At 41.6% G+C, this 17,556-nt stretch overlaps 2 protein-coding genes across 14 annotated transcripts in view; one reads left to right on the top strand and one right to left on the bottom strand.

The window, feature by feature from the left end:
- The first annotated feature begins 54 nt into the window (after positions 1–54).
- On the top strand, positions 55–13,906 carry LOC309367563 (NADH-cytochrome b5 reductase 2-like). Of its 3 annotated transcripts, none has more exons than XM_081906990.1 (9): positions 58–270; positions 2,108–2,254; positions 5,620–5,692; positions 6,252–6,358; positions 9,319–9,448; positions 10,372–10,455; positions 11,550–11,635; positions 12,068–12,167; positions 13,348–13,906. In XM_081906990.1, the coding sequence occupies exons 1-9, from the start codon at positions 256–258 to the stop codon at positions 13,518–13,520; spliced, it is 915 nt and encodes a 304-aa protein (XP_081763116.1). In that variant the 5' UTR covers positions 58–255; the 3' UTR covers positions 13,521–13,906. The 3 variants fall into 3 exon arrangements, with proteins under 3 accessions (XP_081763118.1, XP_081763116.1, XP_081763117.1); XM_081906991.1 differs by lacking the exon at positions 58–270 and adding an exon at positions 435–557; XM_081906992.1 differs by lacking the exon at positions 2,108–2,254 and having other exon boundaries at positions 55–270.
- A 1,338-nt stretch (positions 13,907–15,244) lies between these two features.
- The window catches only part of PPFIBP2 (PPFIA binding protein 2), a 107,962-nt gene continuing 105,650 nt past the window's right edge, over positions 15,245–17,556 (bottom strand). For all 11 annotated transcript variants that reach the window (XM_081906719.1, XM_081906722.1, XM_081906715.1 and 8 more), the window contains one exon: positions 15,245–16,883. In XM_081906719.1, coding sequence (XP_081762845.1) covers positions 16,815–16,883 — 69 coding nt within the window. In that variant the 3' untranslated portion in view covers positions 15,245–16,814. The remainder of the gene's footprint in view (positions 16,884–17,556) is intronic.

The raw sequence follows: 17,556 nt of genomic DNA, 5'->3' as shown, positions 1-17,556 counted from the left end.
AGGCGCGTCGAGGTCTCGAAGGCGCTTCTGGAACAGGCCGTGCAGCAGTCGCAGAAGCGAGGGAACCGGTTGCTCTTTAACTTCAACGGGGGACTTTGCTCTTTAACTTTAAGCTGGGCGGGAAAAGCTCCCGGAGGCGCTAGCGCGCCAGAGAGGAGGAGAGAGAGCGGGCTATAAACGCCTGAGGGAAGAAAGTCGTCAAGTCCCGTCGCCAAGCCGGTCGCGCTCTCCGTGGGAGACCTGCAGTCGTGGATCATGGAGCTCAGTGTGGTGAGGAAAGCGGCGTCGGGCGGGTGGAGTGGGGCGCCAAGGGGACCCTCTCCCTCCCAGCCCAGCGAAGGCAGTCCGGGGACGCTAGTGCCCTTTGTACGGCCAAGTGCCTGAAAAGGCCATTCGCCTTTGTTTACCTTCCTCCCCAATGAATCGTTGCCTCTGGCATTCGGGATATGGATTCCTGCCGAATTTAGGGCTGCGCGGTAGTGAGTGAAGGCGAATAACTGCAAATAAACTGCTTCAGATGAGTTACTTCCTCAACAGCTTTTCCTTCCTCAAACGAGGTGTGCCCCCCCCCCGCGTTGTTCTCATCATTTCCTTATTTATTTGAGAGTCTAATTAGGGTTGCCAACTTACAGGGGGCGGGAGATGGCCAGATCTGCTCTTGTGCCTTTTAGCTGCCTACTGGTGTGCAGAAATGCACAGCTGAAGCCTTTTTGCAAGCCTGCAGAGAAGCATGAAGGGCAGCAAGTCCCATGGAGGGGCAGACTGGAAAGCTGGCAACCTCATCCATGCAAGTTGGTGGTTCCCAATTAGCTAAGTACCCCCTGCTTCTCAAAAACAAACAAACAAAACCACAAGCTATGGACTTTCTCACTTTTGAGAACTTTGATACTTTTACGGTAGGTTTTGTCGTGTGCCATGCACCCTCTGGGTGGCCTATACAGTCTCCTTGGGGTTTGAGGACCACTGGGAAGCACTGATGTAAGTGACTGTGCATATAAAAGTGAGAGCTGATGGCAGTGACAGATCTTGGGGTCCCAAATTTCAGCAGTGCCCTGTGTGATGCCAAAATTCAGCACTATGTTGCCCCATTCTAAATCATAGTTGCAGTACTACCCCCGCCCAAGGCTCTGTGTCCAGTGCGGCTGAACCCTAAATCCATCTCTGATGATGATTGCCAAGTGCACAAGTGTCTTGACATGAAATGAGGGAGGTGGTTTTTGGATTAGACTGGTTCTTGTAGGACCGGTTCTGTGCATTTTGTTACTTTATCCTAAGCCTTGCACACAACATGCAGATAAACCAATCTTTCCTGCCTGCAATTGTCCTTGAGAAATTCAACGCTCAAAGTCTTGCTTTACCGTTTGACTCACAGTATTGCTTTAAGCAAGCTTCTGTTTCTCAGGGATATCTACTGCATGGAATTGGAAGGGGCTGTGACGTCATTACGGTGAAGCACATTGTTCAGGGCTGAAAACTGCTATGGAAATGTGATGCTAAACTGGCACAACTGTGTAGCAAAGCCTTACACCTGCAGCACATTTAGTGTTTTGTGGGGCAGTTAGCCTGCACGATGCCCGAGTCCCTTTTCTTATTCCTGGGGTCCTGGTTCCATCAAGGGTTAAAATCTAATAGAGGATTCAAGTGCTGAAGTAAGCTTCTTGATGAGTTAGTGGCCCTAAGTAGGGTCACTGGTATAACAAAGGAGATTACTTTGTGCCAGATGAAAGATAGGTGGGCCCCCTTCCCTCACCTGGCTGGTTATTGGAAGGACAATGGCCAGTGTGTGTGTGAACTGGCAGGCAGAAGCCAGAGAGTGAGAGCCATGCTTGATTTCTGTTTGATTCCAGGATTATGACTTTATGGGAGAAGCAAGACTTTATGGGGTGATAATGCTGTGAGCCCTTCCATCTTAGGCACAGGTTGTATATATGTGTAAATAAACCATATATCCTAAAGGTACCACAGTCTCTGCTATCCCTCATTCTGAGGAAACCGAGCCCTGGGTAAGTGCCTGGAACCCCTGGCATCTTGTACCGCTCAGAGATTTGGGTGGCATGCAACAGTACTTACTTGCTGTGTGTGTGTGTTTTTTTTTTCTCTCTTCCAGGATCTCTCTTTCCTGATCGTTGGGATGGTGGTTGCAATATCCGTTGCCTTGTTGGTTTTTAAACCAATGGCCTCTCGGAAGAAGAAAGGTCCAATTACTTTGCAAGATCCAAATATCAAGTATGCATTGTGTTTGAGAGAGAGAGAGGTAAATTATCTGCTCTTACATGGTTTGAATGCACTAAGTGGTCTTACACTGAATTAAGCCATTGGTCCATCCACAATAGTATTGTCTATTGTGGCTGGCAGTAGCTCTCCAGGATGAGTTCCTTTTAATTGGAGATGCCAGGGACTAAACCAGGGGCTTCATACATGCAAAAGTTGTGCTCTTTATTATTAGAATCATAGAATTGTAGAGTTGTAATGGATAACAAAGGTCATCAGGATGCAATGCAGGAATCTTTTGCCCAGTGTGGGGCTCGAACCCTTGACTCTGAGATTAAGAATCTTTTGCTATTATTGTTAGATTTATTTATACCTTGTGTTTCTCTGACAGAAATCAATGCAGCTTGCAGATAAAAAACAATAACTAAAAACATAGAAAAACCAATAATTAAAATACAATTAAACATTGATAGAATTAAAATTGTATACGTATATAAAATCTGTTTTAAAAATATAATTACCCTAAAGGCAACATGGCACCAGCCCTCTAATTAAAAGAAGTCAATTCCTAAAAGCCTGTTGGAGCAGGAAAGTATTCAGCTGCCAGAAGGACAGCAAGTAAGGAGCTACTCCAGCTTCTCTAGGGAGGGAGTTCCAGAGTCTGGGAGCAGCTACCTGGGCAGCCTTTCTCAATCTGTGGGTCCCCAGATGTTGTTGAACTACAACTCCCATCGCCCCTAGCTAGCAAGGCCAGAACTCAGGGATGATGGGAGTTGTAGTCCAACAACATCTGGAGACCCACAGGTTGAGAACCACTGATACCGAGAAAGCCCTCTCCTGCGTCCCCACCAAGCTTGCCTGTGAGGGTGGTGGGACTGAGAGAAAAGCCTCCGCTGAAGATCTCAAAACCCAGGCAGGTTTGGATGAGGGAGTAAGGACCTAAGCTGTGTATTCAGTCACTGAACTAGAACTCTTCCTAGGTGTTTGCATTTCATAGCAAGAAACAAACTTTAACATATTTTCCCTGTGTTACGGCTGTGTCTCTGTGCCAAATCACTGCACAATGCACAAAATGCCTCTGAAATAAAAATAGCCAATCTTTACTAATTTCAAGGTGCTGAGCACAAAAAATGACATTAACATTAATTGATTGGCTCCTGTTTAGGAGATACAAAGTGTCAGTACGCCTTTGAGCCGATGCCAACGACTGGGCTCAACAACTGGATCTGCCACGACTGGGCTAGGCAAATGGAGAGCACTTCCAAAGACCTTCCACTCCTAGAAATCAAGTCTAAGTGCACTGCACCCACAACTGTGAGTTGTGAGCGCCAAACTCAGCAGAGTATGAACAACACAGAAGAAAGCTGTGAAGCATAACTTCTTTTATTTCTAATAGCTACTGCAAACTAAATTAAAGAGGTACTGGCTTGCATGAGTGTTACAGCTCTCACTCAGCCATCTAATCACTACAGAGATAACACACAGACTCTCACAGAGTCAGGCAGGAGCGGAAGAAGCAAAGAACAGTTCCCGCCCCCTCCTTTCTGAAAACATCAGGAGATTTTCGCAATGGGAGGGGGTGAAAATATCCACACAAAGATGATCCTGTCTAAATGAACCAGTCCACATTGAGTACACAATTTCATTTGGCAACACTGTATTTCAAAGTCCACACACTCTTACACAAGAAGAACTGAACAGTCTTGTTTTGTGAGCTGTAGAGCTGTGCAAGGCCAAAGCGGAGTTACTGGGATCAAGACTTCAGCAATGGAATCTTCTGAAGGAAATTGTCTGAGTGACTTGGATTCATGCTAGTCATGAAGATGACCTTATGTTCTGCTATAATGTAAATGGCCTGATGAATGTCCTTGGAATCATTCAGTGTGGTGAGAAAAAAAGCTTGGGATGTGTTTTGTCTGGTGTCAGCTAGCTTTCACGGGAATGTCAGAGCAGAAAACTACAAGTAACTGGTCGAAGACATGTCACCGTATAGCAAATCTGGCTGCGATATGTCCTTAAAGATCCACTTTCTCCATTCCCACTTGAATTTCTTTCCTGACAACTGTGGTATGGCTAGTGCTGAGTTTTCATCAGGAAATTGCAACGATGGAGAAATGATTCGAGTGGAAGTGGTCTGCTGCCATGTTTGCTGACTTCTGTTGGATGCTGCCCAGAGATGCTCCTGAACAGCTATGCAAGTGACAGGCTAAGCGGCATTGGATGTAGAAGCCGGCTTAACTAATGCATGTTGCATGTGCATATTCTTCAATTGCTGTATTTTTTACTCTACAAGACGCACCCGACCATAAGACACACCTAGTTTTTAGAGGAGGAAAACAAAAAAACAATGCAAAGCCTCTTGAGTGAAGAGGGAGGAGTGCTCCCGCTGCGCTCAAGAGGCTTTGCGTGGCTATCCCTGAAGCCAGGAGAGCAAGAGGGATCGGTGCGCACCGATCCCTCTTGCTCTCCTGGCTTCAGTGATAGCTGTGCAGCCTGCATTCACTCCATAAGACACATACACATTTCCCCTTACTTTTTTGGAGGGGAAAAGTGTGTCTTATAGAGCAAAAAATATAGTGTATAGTAAACCTTTCCACATCTCTATGAAACAGTAGTCATTTTAGTGTTTTAATTGTTGCATTTCTGTTAAGCACCTCAAGATCTATAAGAAATGGCTACTTTTATTTCAGAGACATGACATATGTCAGAATTTGTTGTGCAATGTAATGAACCAAGTAACTTTCTTCAAGTGAAAGAAGAATGCCACATCCCTAAACAGCCATTGCATGGACAGAGTGGGGAAGCAATCACTGTGGCTGGACCAACAGGGTCAGATGGATTTGCCTAAATGCTTTTATGTCCTGCTCATAAGCGTCCCAGAAATATCTGATTGAGCCCTGTAGGAAGCAAAACACACCAGATTGATCTAGCCTGGCCCCTCTTTTGTTCTTAAGCCAATCTTAAGTCAGTGCCAGATGATTGGCTGAAGTAAAACAGGGCAGAAGCTAAGGCGAAGTGGAAGGTATTGTTGCCAAGGGTATAATTTTACCTGTAAGCTTTTTAAGGAGCTTGGCTAGGAAGCAAGATAGAAAGAAAAAAGTGAAGAGATGAAAGCACACAAGACAGTTCTGATTACATGCAAAATGTAGGTGCTTCCACAGTAGATGATAGAATTGTAGAATTGGAAGGTACACCAATGGTCATCTAGTCCACCCCCTGCAATTCAGGAATAAAGAATCAAGTTCTTACAAATGTGGAATGGGCATTATGTGGCACCTGTAGTAGTGCCTATTCTGCTAATCAAAGCAAATCCATGAAGAGTATTATGTGACTTTAAAAATTTGAAGTTTTGGAATGTTTTGTTACATAGCATAACCCTACAGTACCCACCTTTTTGTGTTTTTACAGGAGATCAGTCACGATACCAGGAGATTTCGGTTTGAACTTCCGTCATCAAAACATATATTGGGCTTGCCTGTAGGTAAGTATGGCTGCATATTATGATTTCTAACACAGAGCCTTTTGGGTGACAGCACCCCATCTCTGGAAAATCACTCTGGAAACTCTTCAGAACTGATTCAACTCCAATGTCAGTGGAGGCAAATTAAGATTGTACAGACTTTTCTTGGCATAACAGCTTAAAAATAATGATGTTTGCAAGCATAATGTGAGATTGTGTTGGTTTCCAATTCCTCATCTTCCTGAAATTGATTTCCACGTGTTTTCAAGCTTATGTTCACAACTATGAAGATTCTTTCTTTCTTTCTTTCTTTCTTTCTTTCTTTCTTTCTTTCTTTCTTTCTTTCTTTCTTTCTTTCTTTCTTTCTTTTCTTTTCTTTTCTTTTCTTTTCTTTTCTTTTCTTTCTCTCTCTCTCTCTCTCTCTCTCTTTCTTTCTTCTCTCTCTCTCTCTCTCTCTCTCTCTCTCTCTCTCTCTCTCTCTCTTTTAAAAATGTAAATTTTGAGCAGCCCAACAGTTTAGCTAGTTTGTTAATGCTATTATGAACTTTGGAATGAAAACTTAACAGTTTCTCCCACCTAGGCCAACACGTATATCTCTCTGCCAAAGTGGACGGTAACCTTGTGATCCGGGCTTACACTCCAGTTTCTAGTGATGATGTGAAAGGCTATGTTGATTTAATCATAAAGGTATATTTAAATTTATTTAATGCTGGTAGCTTGATCTGCTTGGATTTTGGTTCTATTTCTCATAAACATGGGTCTAAATTACAATTTGCAGCCAGAAACTAGATCATTTTTAAATTTATGTCTGAAGAAGCACACTAGGTTATTATTAACATATTTTAAAAGTGTATGGGCTCATTCTGGAATCAGAGAATGGTGTGGACATGATGGGAAATATGCTTTGCCTCAGCTTCCTTTATTATACATGTTAGCAGAGACTTGTCTGTCTGGGCACTGAAAATAAAACACAACTCACATTTGTGTGTGTGTGTGTGTACAATGACTTTAAAGTGCTCTCATGGGTGTTTTGAAGATTGGTTCTACTGTGGGTACTGAATATGTCTGCAGGTTCTGCTGGATTTAGTGGGTTATAGGGGTGGGGGGATGTAATGATGGATATCTTGAATGCCAGCCACTGAACTATTTCCCCCCCACCCCCTAGATCAAATGTATAGTTGCATGTTAAATGTGCTGCTTTATGCAGGAAATAAGCTTAAATTTTGGTCTTCTCGAATGGTTGGAAATTAGAGAAATGGAAAATAAGAGGGCAAGAAATCCAACAAGTGAAAATCTATAGGTATCTGGGAATCTTATTCCAGAGCAATTTAGGGTGGGCAACCCATCGCACAAACGCCATAAAACAGGCAAAGTGCACCTCATCAGCAGTTGCCCGTTTTTACTATCAGAAAGGTAATCAATTTATTCCTGCGGCCAATCAGATATTCCAAACAAAAGTGCAATCCCAGATATTCTATGGAATCCCGCTATGGGTCCAAGCATATAACAGTGATTTAAAAAAGATTCACTCCAGCTTTCTGAGACGTATTCTTGGACTCCCAGCTACGATCAAATACGAAACAATGTGTGCAGAAATAGGCATACACACAATGGAATATTGGGCATGGTCCACCTCAATAAAGTACTGGTTACGCTGCCATTTTCGCTGCCCTCCATCAAGTCTGCTCGCCGATTTGCTCAATGACTCCTATAAATCAAGATGGTATCAGCACCTCGAAAAAAAGATTGAATCTTTAGGCATCGAGCTGGAGCCCCTGTACAATTCTAATGAGCAATACATTTTCCATAATATCCTAACTAGACTAAAGGATGTCGAGAGACAAAATATTATGGCAGCTGTAAACAAAATTTGCTCCCCCATATTCTATGATTTAAACATCTTAGATAGCAGAGCCAATTACGTCACTAAATTAATAATCCCAGCCCAACGTAGGGCTTTTATGCTGGCCCGTTTGAATGTTTTTCCCTCAGCATTTGTCAGGGGAAGATATCAAAATATTCCTAGAAACAAGAGATTCTGCAGATGTTCTATGAATGTCCCGGACACTGTAGAGCATATTCTCTTTCATTGCCCATTGTACAGTACGCTCCGTCAACGCGTGCTGTCCCCTCTCTCGGGTGGTCTGGAACCCCAGCAAGGTGAATGTGTGGGACTCTACCTATCCGACATTGACCAAAGGGTAACGGCGGGGGTAGCCGAGTTTTTGGTAGCAGTCCTCCAAGGAGCAGGTTAACAAAGAAAACCATTGACTCTATATGTATATATATATATATGTATGTAGCCAACTGCTGCCCTTTTATATATATTTCAAGGCCTTTATATGTTATTTTCTCTTTTATGGTTTTATTCGCATAATGCCTAATAAAGGTTTGATAAGTAAGTAATAAGCTTAATGTTTTTACTTGGGGAAGGAAGAAGCTTTCAAAATCCTGGTTGCATCTTGACATTAGGAAGATGAAGTACAGAAACAGCTGGTTCTTTCTTCAGTGATACATTGGAATAAATGTAACTGAAGCAACTTTATTATTATTTTTTCTTCAGTACTGGAAGTATTAAAGGACCAGTGTGTGTGCAAGTGACTTCCCCCACTGTGGCTGGATCATTCATTGCTTCAGTAACTGCAGTAGAATGGAAAAACTTGAGTTGGCTAAATTAATGATTTCTTTTCAAGCCATCCTTGTATGTCACTCTGTTGTGGGGTTTTGTCTTCTCTTGTGTAACATTAATGTCTTCTCTTGTGCAACATTTAATCTAACCCAGGATTCTTGCAAGGCTTGAAAAGAATCATTACACACAGGGAGGGAAGTATTAATACAGGCACCTCCATCATTTATCTACTTGCTCCTCTGTCTGATGCACACAAATGTGGCAGGTGAAAGTTGTCCAGGAATGGAATAGGTTGAAAAAACTTAAATCTGATAAATATGTCCATTTCAGGTTTTTGTATAAAACAGAAGGGCAGGGCCAGTGCTATGCCAGCCATACTGAAGATAGGATGTTTCTGCTTTGATATAAAGATTAGTGACTTGTGAGCATATTGTGTGATGCTCTGTAACACTTTGTAATGAAAAAGGTGAATCTTTTGCTATTTGGGGGGGAATGATGTCATAGAAAGGGTGGGGAACCTGTGGTTGTCCAGATGTTGGATAATAATAACAACAATAATATTTTATTTATATCCCGCCCTCCCCAGCCAAAGCTGGGCTCAGAGCAGCTAACAACAATAAAAGTAACACAGCATTCTAAAAGCAATTCATTGATTTCATAACTCTCATCATTCCTGACCATTGGCCATGATGGGAGATGGAGTCCAGCAACATGTGAACGACTACATGCCCCCCCTTGCCTACTTCTAGGATGACTCCTTACTAAAAGCTTATCCAGAGACTAAATAAGACTTAGTACTTTAGACTTGAGTTCTTAAAGTTTATCTGGTAGGGTAAATTGAAGTGCAGTGGTTTTTTTTGTTACAAACTCTGGGAAACCTGGGATTTTTAGCTCAAAGGGCAGAGTGAAAAATGTTGTTATTTACTCCTTTCCATTGCATCTCACTTTTGCCTTAAAGTAAAATGGCTAAATTCTTTCTACCACTGTTGTGTGTTCACCCCACTTCCTCTTCAAACAGGTTTACTACAAAAACATTCACCCCAAATTTCCAGAAGGTGGGAAGATGTCCCAGCATTTAGACAACATGAAGATTGGTGATACCATTGACTTCAGAGGACCTAATGGACTTCTGGTATACAAGGGGTCAGGTACAATTAGGTCACAGAATCCAGATGCTTAAAATAGCTGCTAGATGATGTGATGAAGAAGATATTTGGGGCAGTCTTTCACCTGTTGTCTGAACACTGTAACATTAGTATGCCAAAGAGGGTAATCAACAGGAATTTGTGACAACTGAACAGTAATGGTACTCTTGAGAGACAGATGGGCAGAAGTCACTGAGAGTTAAGAGTTACAGCATCTCAGCTGAAGCAGGGGAGCTTCAAGATGATGTGTATCTCTAAATCATTTACGCTATCATGTGCTGCAGTAGAATTGGAGCAGTCATTTCATCAGACTCTGTGGAAGGGAGAGAGAGTGGACTGCAGGGCCTCTCCATCAGTTCTGCTGAGATATCACAACTATTTGGACCCTCCACTTATGGAAATCTTTCAATTCCAGACTGTCGTTACAAGAACTCTACAACTGAAAAACAGTGCCCCGAGTTTGCCTTTTTCTTTCTTCCTACCAATCTTTTTCTCTCTTGTGTCACTCACCTCAGGCTTATAAACTAAAAGACATGGCACACACAAAAAAAAGATTGGTAGGGAGAAAGAAAGAAAGAAAGAAAGAAAGAAAGAAAGAAAGAAAGAAAGAAAGAAAGAAAGAAAGAAAGAAAGAAAGAAAGAAAGAAAGAGGCAAACCCAAAATTTAAAAAGGATCAAAATTTAAAAAGTAAATCCTGGCTTCTACTGGCTAGACTATATTGCCTCACTGTTAATATGATGAGTGACCGGCTGTGTAGCTCAATCCTACACAGGAAGGAAGGAAAAAGCCTACTGTTTCAGTAGGTTTACATAGGATTGCAGATTTAAAGAGCAGTGTTGCATGGCACAGTGATTAAATGCTGCTGAAATGGTCATAGGTTCACTCTTTGGTTTGCCTTGACAGCTGTAATCTCATTTTCACACAGGTAAATTTTCTATCAAGCCAGATAAGAAGTCTGAAGCAAGGATAAAGTTTGCAAAACATGTTGGAATGATAGCTGGAGGAACAGGTATGATATTATGCTTTGGTGAGGGGACAGATAGGGTTGAGCACATGGCAAGAACTAAAGTTACTGCATATATTTTATGTGATCATTAAACTTTGGGTGGGGCTAGCTTGAGGCTTTCCCATATTCATTCTGGGAAGTCCTTCATGCCAGAGGACTCAGTGTGTGGAGGAGGCTGCTTGGCAAGCCATTTTAGTATTTGTTGACCCCTGGTTTTAACTCAGTAGATAGCATTATGTGATAACTAAAGCCTCTGTCATTCTTTGGCCCGTTATAACTTATCAACAGTATAGAAGTGTTGCATTTATACAAAATACATTTACTTGGGCCTGATTTAAGATTCCTGCTGCCTCTTTCAGCAATGGATGGTATGGCAGTGGTCTGCCCTTTATTCAGCTCAATATTCAGTTGCATCAGCCACTGTTTCCTTTCACCTGCTGGAGAAGTCTCCTTTCGCCCCATGGCGGAAGGGTGGAAGGTAGCATTGCAGGAAGAGCTGGGTGGGAGACGCTGTGGCTGCATTCTTGTGGGGCAGTCATGGGGCCGCTAAGAGGCAGGAGTGCTTTCTGTGTTGCACCCTAGTAACACTCTGGCCAACATCGATTTGAGAACTGAGTGATCTATAACTGTCTGATTCAGTGAAAACATGGCCTGAGCACAAGAGCTTGGGGTCATGCAGTAATTCTGAAATAGTTATCATCTTGGAGCAGGTAATATTGATCCTAAGGGGTGGCTGGGGAAACCCAGCCAGATGGGCGGGGTAGAAATAACTAAATAAATAATAGTAGTAGTAGTAGTAGTAGTAGTAATGATGATGATGATGTCATCTTTAGGAATGTACTTACCAATCTAAGAGATTTAGTATGGAGTGTGAATTCAGCTACACTGAATATAGTAAATGCAGGCTAATCATCAAGCACTACTGCTAAGCAGTCCATTTCCCCTTGTCCTATTTTACAGCTAGTCAAACAAAATCTGGGATTGAGTAATCTAAAATCTTAGAAAAATCCAATTAGGATAAGGCAGCATTAAGTGTCTCTGCTTGTGGGAATGGAAAATAAACATCTAATTGTTGCTTTTGGCTTTGATTTTTATAGGAATTACTCCAATGCTTCAACTAATTCGTCACATTACAAAGGACCCCAAAGATAACACCAAGTGTTACCTTCTTTTTGCTAACCAGGTGAGTAGACTTCTCTAGTTTATTCATTTTTCTCTGTGGTTCTCACAAAGGATTTTGAGCAGTGGAACTGAAACAGGGTTTTGACAAGCAACAGTTTGAGTGTTAGGAGGCGGCGAGAGAAGGCAGCTTGTATGCATTTTCCCATCCAGGATAAACCAGAAAGTTTGGCCAGAAAGTTAATGTTAATCACACTTACTCAGAAGTAAGGTCAGTTTGCTCTGCTTCACTGGAATTCTGTTCTAAGCAAAGTGTATTGTAGCCTCAATGCTAAACTTTTGAGGAGCTGATTGATTTTACCTAATAAGGTAAAAATAAGAGGGGGCAGTGAAGTTAGAAACAATGGTGCATAAAGGTGATTAAGAGAGGTGTGTGTATGCATGAATCTCCCAATTATTGTACTTCATGGATGTTTCACTGACCTTCTACCGATAGACAGAAGAAGATATATTATTGAGACCAGAGCTTGAAGATGTAGCAGCAAATCACTCGGATCAGTTTAAACTGTGGTACACTTTGGACCGACCACCTCAGGGTAAGCGACTCTGGCTTTGAGTATGACACACTTCTAGTGTAGGGATGTTTGCCGTGCTATGATGTTAGGTAAATTCTAGTGAGCTTTTAAAGTTTGTGAACCAGGATTTTTCTGTCATCGATCATTTTTCCTGGTTGTCGTTGATGATGCACCACAGGAACCCTTGCAAAGCAAAATCCTATTTCACTAGTAAGACAAAAACATCAGGGGTTAAGACTTTTCTTTGGGGGTAACCACAGGAATCATGATGGTTAGGATTTTCTATTGAGGGAGGTGAGAGGGGAAGAAGGAACAGCAGCTCTAAGGAACAACTACCAACTACTTTTTCTCTTGGTTTAAGACTAGGAGCCTGCCCCATATAGATTGTTGCATTTTATACATGCTGTCCATGCTGTTTGTAAGATTCAGTAAGAGCTTTACTAGGTTCTAGTTACGTCTTTGGAATGTGCATCAAACTGTCAGCTGGAGATCTGATGGCCACCTGTCAGGAGTGGCTAACGTGTTGCTGAGCTCTGGCTTTCCATCAGCCTCCACCCAGCATGGTGGGGAAGTCCAAAACTATCTGGTGGACCACTGGTTTCCTGCCATGCATGATGGTCTCACTCATTCAAGCCAGGGGCTGTCGTTTTATGGAACTGAATCGGGAAGCTCTTCTAGATGAGAGAGCTAAATGTGTTTGGATCATGATAGAATCCTCTCTGGATATCACATAGTAGACATATCTGATGTATTCTTAGAGGTAATGGGAGCCCTGACCATTAGGTCCAGTCGTGGCCGACTCTGGGGTTGCAGCACTCATCTCGCTTTACTGGCCGAGGGAGCTGGCGTACAGCTTCTGAGTCATGTGGCCAGCATGACTAAGCCGCTTCTGGTGAACCAGAGCAGCGCACAGAAACGCCGTTTACCTTCCCGCCAGAGCGGTACCTATTTATCTACTTGCACTTTGACGTGCTTTCGGACTGCTGGGAATGGCAGGAGCAGGGACCGAGCAACGGGAGCTCACCCCGTTGCAGGGATTCGAACTGCCGACCTTCTGATCGGCAAGTCCTGGGCTCTGTGGTTTAACCCACAGCGCCACCCGCGTCCTGATGTATTCTTAAGGTGATATAATAGACAAGTAATTAATATGAAAGACTAGCCCTGAAGCTTTCTAACTATGTCCACCATTTTTCCATTTCAGGCTGGAAGTATAGTGCTGGTTTTATTACGGATAGCATGATAAAAGAACACATGCCTCCCCCTGCCAGTGAGACTCTGATTCTGATGTGTGGACCCCCACCTATGATTCAGTTTGCTTGTCTGCCTAATCTTGAAAAGCTAGGGTATGCCAAAGAAAACACTTTTGCTTATTAAACCGGAAGTTGTATCATCCCTTTTATAGTACGTTGTTGGTACATATAAATTTGTGTTAAAGCAGGTAGTAAAATTGATGACTGATGGGAGACATAGCTGGGATTCAGCCATTGGAAATCCTCAAAATGTCTGGGATAATTTGGATGTATGGCAACCAGTGTTTATATCAACATTGCACTCTGTTTGTATGCTTCTCATACTAATGGTGCTAGGTTATGCCTTCCTCTGCATTGAGATGCTGTTTAAACTGTTGCAACTATGTAATTACAACAGCTTCTTTTGTCCAAAAGTAGGTCTATAACCAGTAGAAGAATGCTGCATTTAAAAAGGCTATCAGGGGAAGCTAACAGTTTTCCATTTAATAAACATCAAATTGTTTTGTAAAATTTGTGATGCAGTAATATAATTTACTTCACAATGGCCATTCAAGTATGTTCATTATTCTGTCATTGTCTCTCTTCCCTGACCCGGATTTTTCACATGCCATCAGCTTTAGTGAACCCCATCTTAGATAACCAGGTGGAACATCGATGCTTCCTGTAAGAACCATGTAAGAGTAGACAGAAAGTGAAATCTGCTGTTGAGACCATCCTATCTGTTGGGGCCATGCTGCCATTGGAGCATGAAAGCCAAAGCCCATTTTATAGGTCGGACAGCATGAAGAGCTTCACTGTTGGGCAGGTGCTCTTCCAAAGGAGGGAGGGTGGTGGATGTAAAAGTGGGGGTTGGGGCAGGCAAGCAGTCTCAGCAGGATTCAATTTCAGAACCATGTATGCAGCATTTGGGCAGTAAACCTCCTCTTACAGCTTCCCTTAAGCCATATAGCCAAAATACCATGCCTAGTACTTGGACTAAGACACAAATATGGGCTGTTTCCTGCATAAACTGCATTGGAAGACACTGCAGGGAGTGTCTTCCAGTGTCTTAACCACTCAGCTGTTATGTCATTGCCTAATCATACTGTAACAATATTCTAAACATTGCCACAATGAGCTACTCTAGATAATATTGATGACAAGCTAGGAAATGTATACATATACATTTGAGCCATATTGCTCATGGAAGTCTTGGTGTAGCTTATTCATATTCAAAACATTACACCGCCAATTCTTCATAGCCTTGAAGTATATTCATTGACTGTTGCTCATGAAACTCTTTTTGCAACATTGGAACTCTCTCAGCCAAACATTCATACCTGTGTGTCAAATAGGAAAACCTTTCTGGGAACATTTGTTAACCAATTTTATTTTCTTACACTTCTTGCCAACCTTTTTTCCTTTACGGAATTCAAGGTGACATACATGTCGTTGAGAGTCACCCACCCAAAGCACTGACCAAACTCAGCCCTGCTTTGCTTAAGGGAGGTGGCATCAGCCAGACCACAAACCCTAGTAGAGGCTCTATGCATGCATATGCTTCAACAGTCACCTTTGTAAAAATGACATACAACATACTTTTTCATGCTTTTGACGTTAAGAGCGTGCACTAGCTCGAGAACTGTAAGAAATGACACAGATATAAATACGTTCAAAAGCTCTCCAGGGCTGAAAAGCCATTAAGTAGTTTATGCTTCAAGTATTCATCTTGTACAAGCATTCAAGGACCCGTTACTTAATAGTAAAGTCCAAACGGCCACCCACCCCAGCTTTCACAGTTTGATTTAATAGATGTCTGCTGGCTGCATGTTGACCTCTCTCTTGCAAAACAAGAGGCAAAACATTAGGATGGCAACAGAAGTTACATTTGGAATGTGTGTTTTTTGCGACCAAAACTTTTTCACCAGCAGGTGGTACCCTTGCCTAATGATGTGTAGATGTCCACAGTGCTACACTAGAGCAGGCTTGAAGGTCTTTAGAGCAGATCTGCATGAGCAAAGATTTAGGAACAAAACAAGCAGATACAAAATGCTCATGGAACTGCTATTTGCTATAAAGCCAGTTTTTGAACAGGACAGAACAGTGTTCTGATTTTCATAAAGGAAACAAGAAGCAGTTGTGTGCAGTGCAACAGTCCTAATAACAATCACATGAATGCTGCAGTGAAGAAAGTAGGTAATACAAATGCTTTAAATTAAGGACAACTTTTTCCCCTAGTGTGGAAACTTCTGCCTCCAGAATATTTATGGAATGGGAAAACTTATCTTAATCCCCTGAACTGTGGCAGGCTTACAACATTCCATCTGCAGAACTACTGAGACTTTAAAAGAAAAAAGCCTGGGTGTATGAAAGGGCTACTGCTTGCTTCGCAATTTAGGTTGAAAAGTTAAAGTAACCCCCTTCTTCCAATTAATTCCTTAAATTTGTAGCAGGCATTATTAAGGAGGGCAGTCCTCACAGTATTTAGGTTTCAAGCAGCTGGTGGTTTTACTGCTTTCTGGTAGTCCATTTGGTCCATTCATGCTCTCTAAACATCATTTTCTGAGAAGTGTTTATTTTTAGCTATTATGGTAAAAAGCTCATTGAGCACAAATCCTTAGAAATTAATCCACTGTAAGGATACTGCAAGAGTGAAACTGCAGCATTTAAGAAATGCAGTATTAAGGTAAATGAATATTTTCATTGCATCTTGAGTAGAGATTTTTTTTTTTTTTTAGCTCATCCAATATGAGAGATGCTGGTAAAGTAGAATATCACAGAAAGAAATAATCATGCCAGTGGGGTACCACTTCACTACTTGGCCTTATTAAGTAAAGGGCATTACATTTTCTTATTGCAGACCTCATGTACAATGCAGAACACAAGTTGGGAGGAAGAGAGGAAAACTGAATAGTGGACTTGAATAGTCTTTAAAGGGTGGGAGTGTTAGTGTCCAACAGGAGACACATTAGGTACAGCTTTAGTGTAAGTGGTCAAGTGAATAATTAGCATGTTTATTATACCAGGGGATCGTTATACCAGACTGGAAGAAAAACATGGTGTTGGTTGTACTAACCATTCATAAGGGGTGATACCTTAGAAAACTAACATGATTCCAGTAATATGCACCATGAGCAAGTACAAAATATAGAAAATGGATCACTGACTAGTAAATGGCTCACTGTGCTTTAAAATATATTTACATACTCTTAATTTTACTACTTCTAAAAATGTTGCATAGGTTCTTTGACTGCATGTATTAAGTACTTAGACCTTAGGGTTTTCATTGCTGTTGGGATGGGAGATGCGAAAAACAGCACTTAAAAAGGTTTCACACATTTCAGTGGCATATTTTTAAACAGAGCACCCAGCCTGGACCAGTCATATCCCCTAATACAACTGAGGTATTAAGAGCGGTGTTGGTCACATGGAATCTTCATCACCAGTCCTCAAACGTTGTTGTTAAAAATCTATCATCATTCAGCAACTGATCTTGGCTTAACATAGTCTGGAAAAAAACAAACCATAGTAGACTTCATAAATCACAGATGTAAGTGATTAGATCCTCTACAGATTTAGCGGAGATTTACATAGGCATAAATTATGAACAGCTTATTCAAGATAATTATTATATATAACATCCAGTTTACTAACCTAATTGGGAACAGTAGAAGCTAGTTGCACAAAAGTAATTTACTTAGCTAGTTCATTTGCTTTCAGGCAAATTTAATCCCTGAAATTTATAGTGTTTATAGTGTGTGGAATTAAGGTCATGCATAGTATAAGTAACAAGACTTTGACTTTTGAGAATGTCGGGTGTGTGGAGAAATAGATGTAACTGTTCAACAAATAAAGCAGTGGCTCATATTCTTTACTAGCATTTGTACAAAACTAATAGCCTTGGAAAGCTAGTTCAGCAAATGTCGCAATGCAGACTGGGATCAAAAGGCACTTGTGGCATGCATTAAACACTCTTCCCTATGCAGATAATCCCTTTCTGCATTTGACTTGTTTTGCAAAATGTGTGTAATAACCTAAAGTTCTCTTCTCATAGGACTGAAAATTTGCTTAAATCATTAGGAAAGATAAATTCATTTCACATGCAATCTACAAAGATATAAATATTTCCATTCCAGTCCTTAAAATGTAAATTCACTTAGGTCAAATTTGTGCTTTTAATT

This window comes from Podarcis melisellensis, assembly GCF_964234715.1.
Source record: "Podarcis melisellensis genome assembly, chromosome: 1".
NCBI classification, from domain to species: domain Eukaryota; kingdom Metazoa; phylum Chordata; class Lepidosauria; order Squamata; family Lacertidae; genus Podarcis; species Podarcis melisellensis.
The sequence above is the reverse complement of the archived record's forward strand: the minus strand, read 5'-3'. Positions and strand labels throughout refer to the sequence as shown.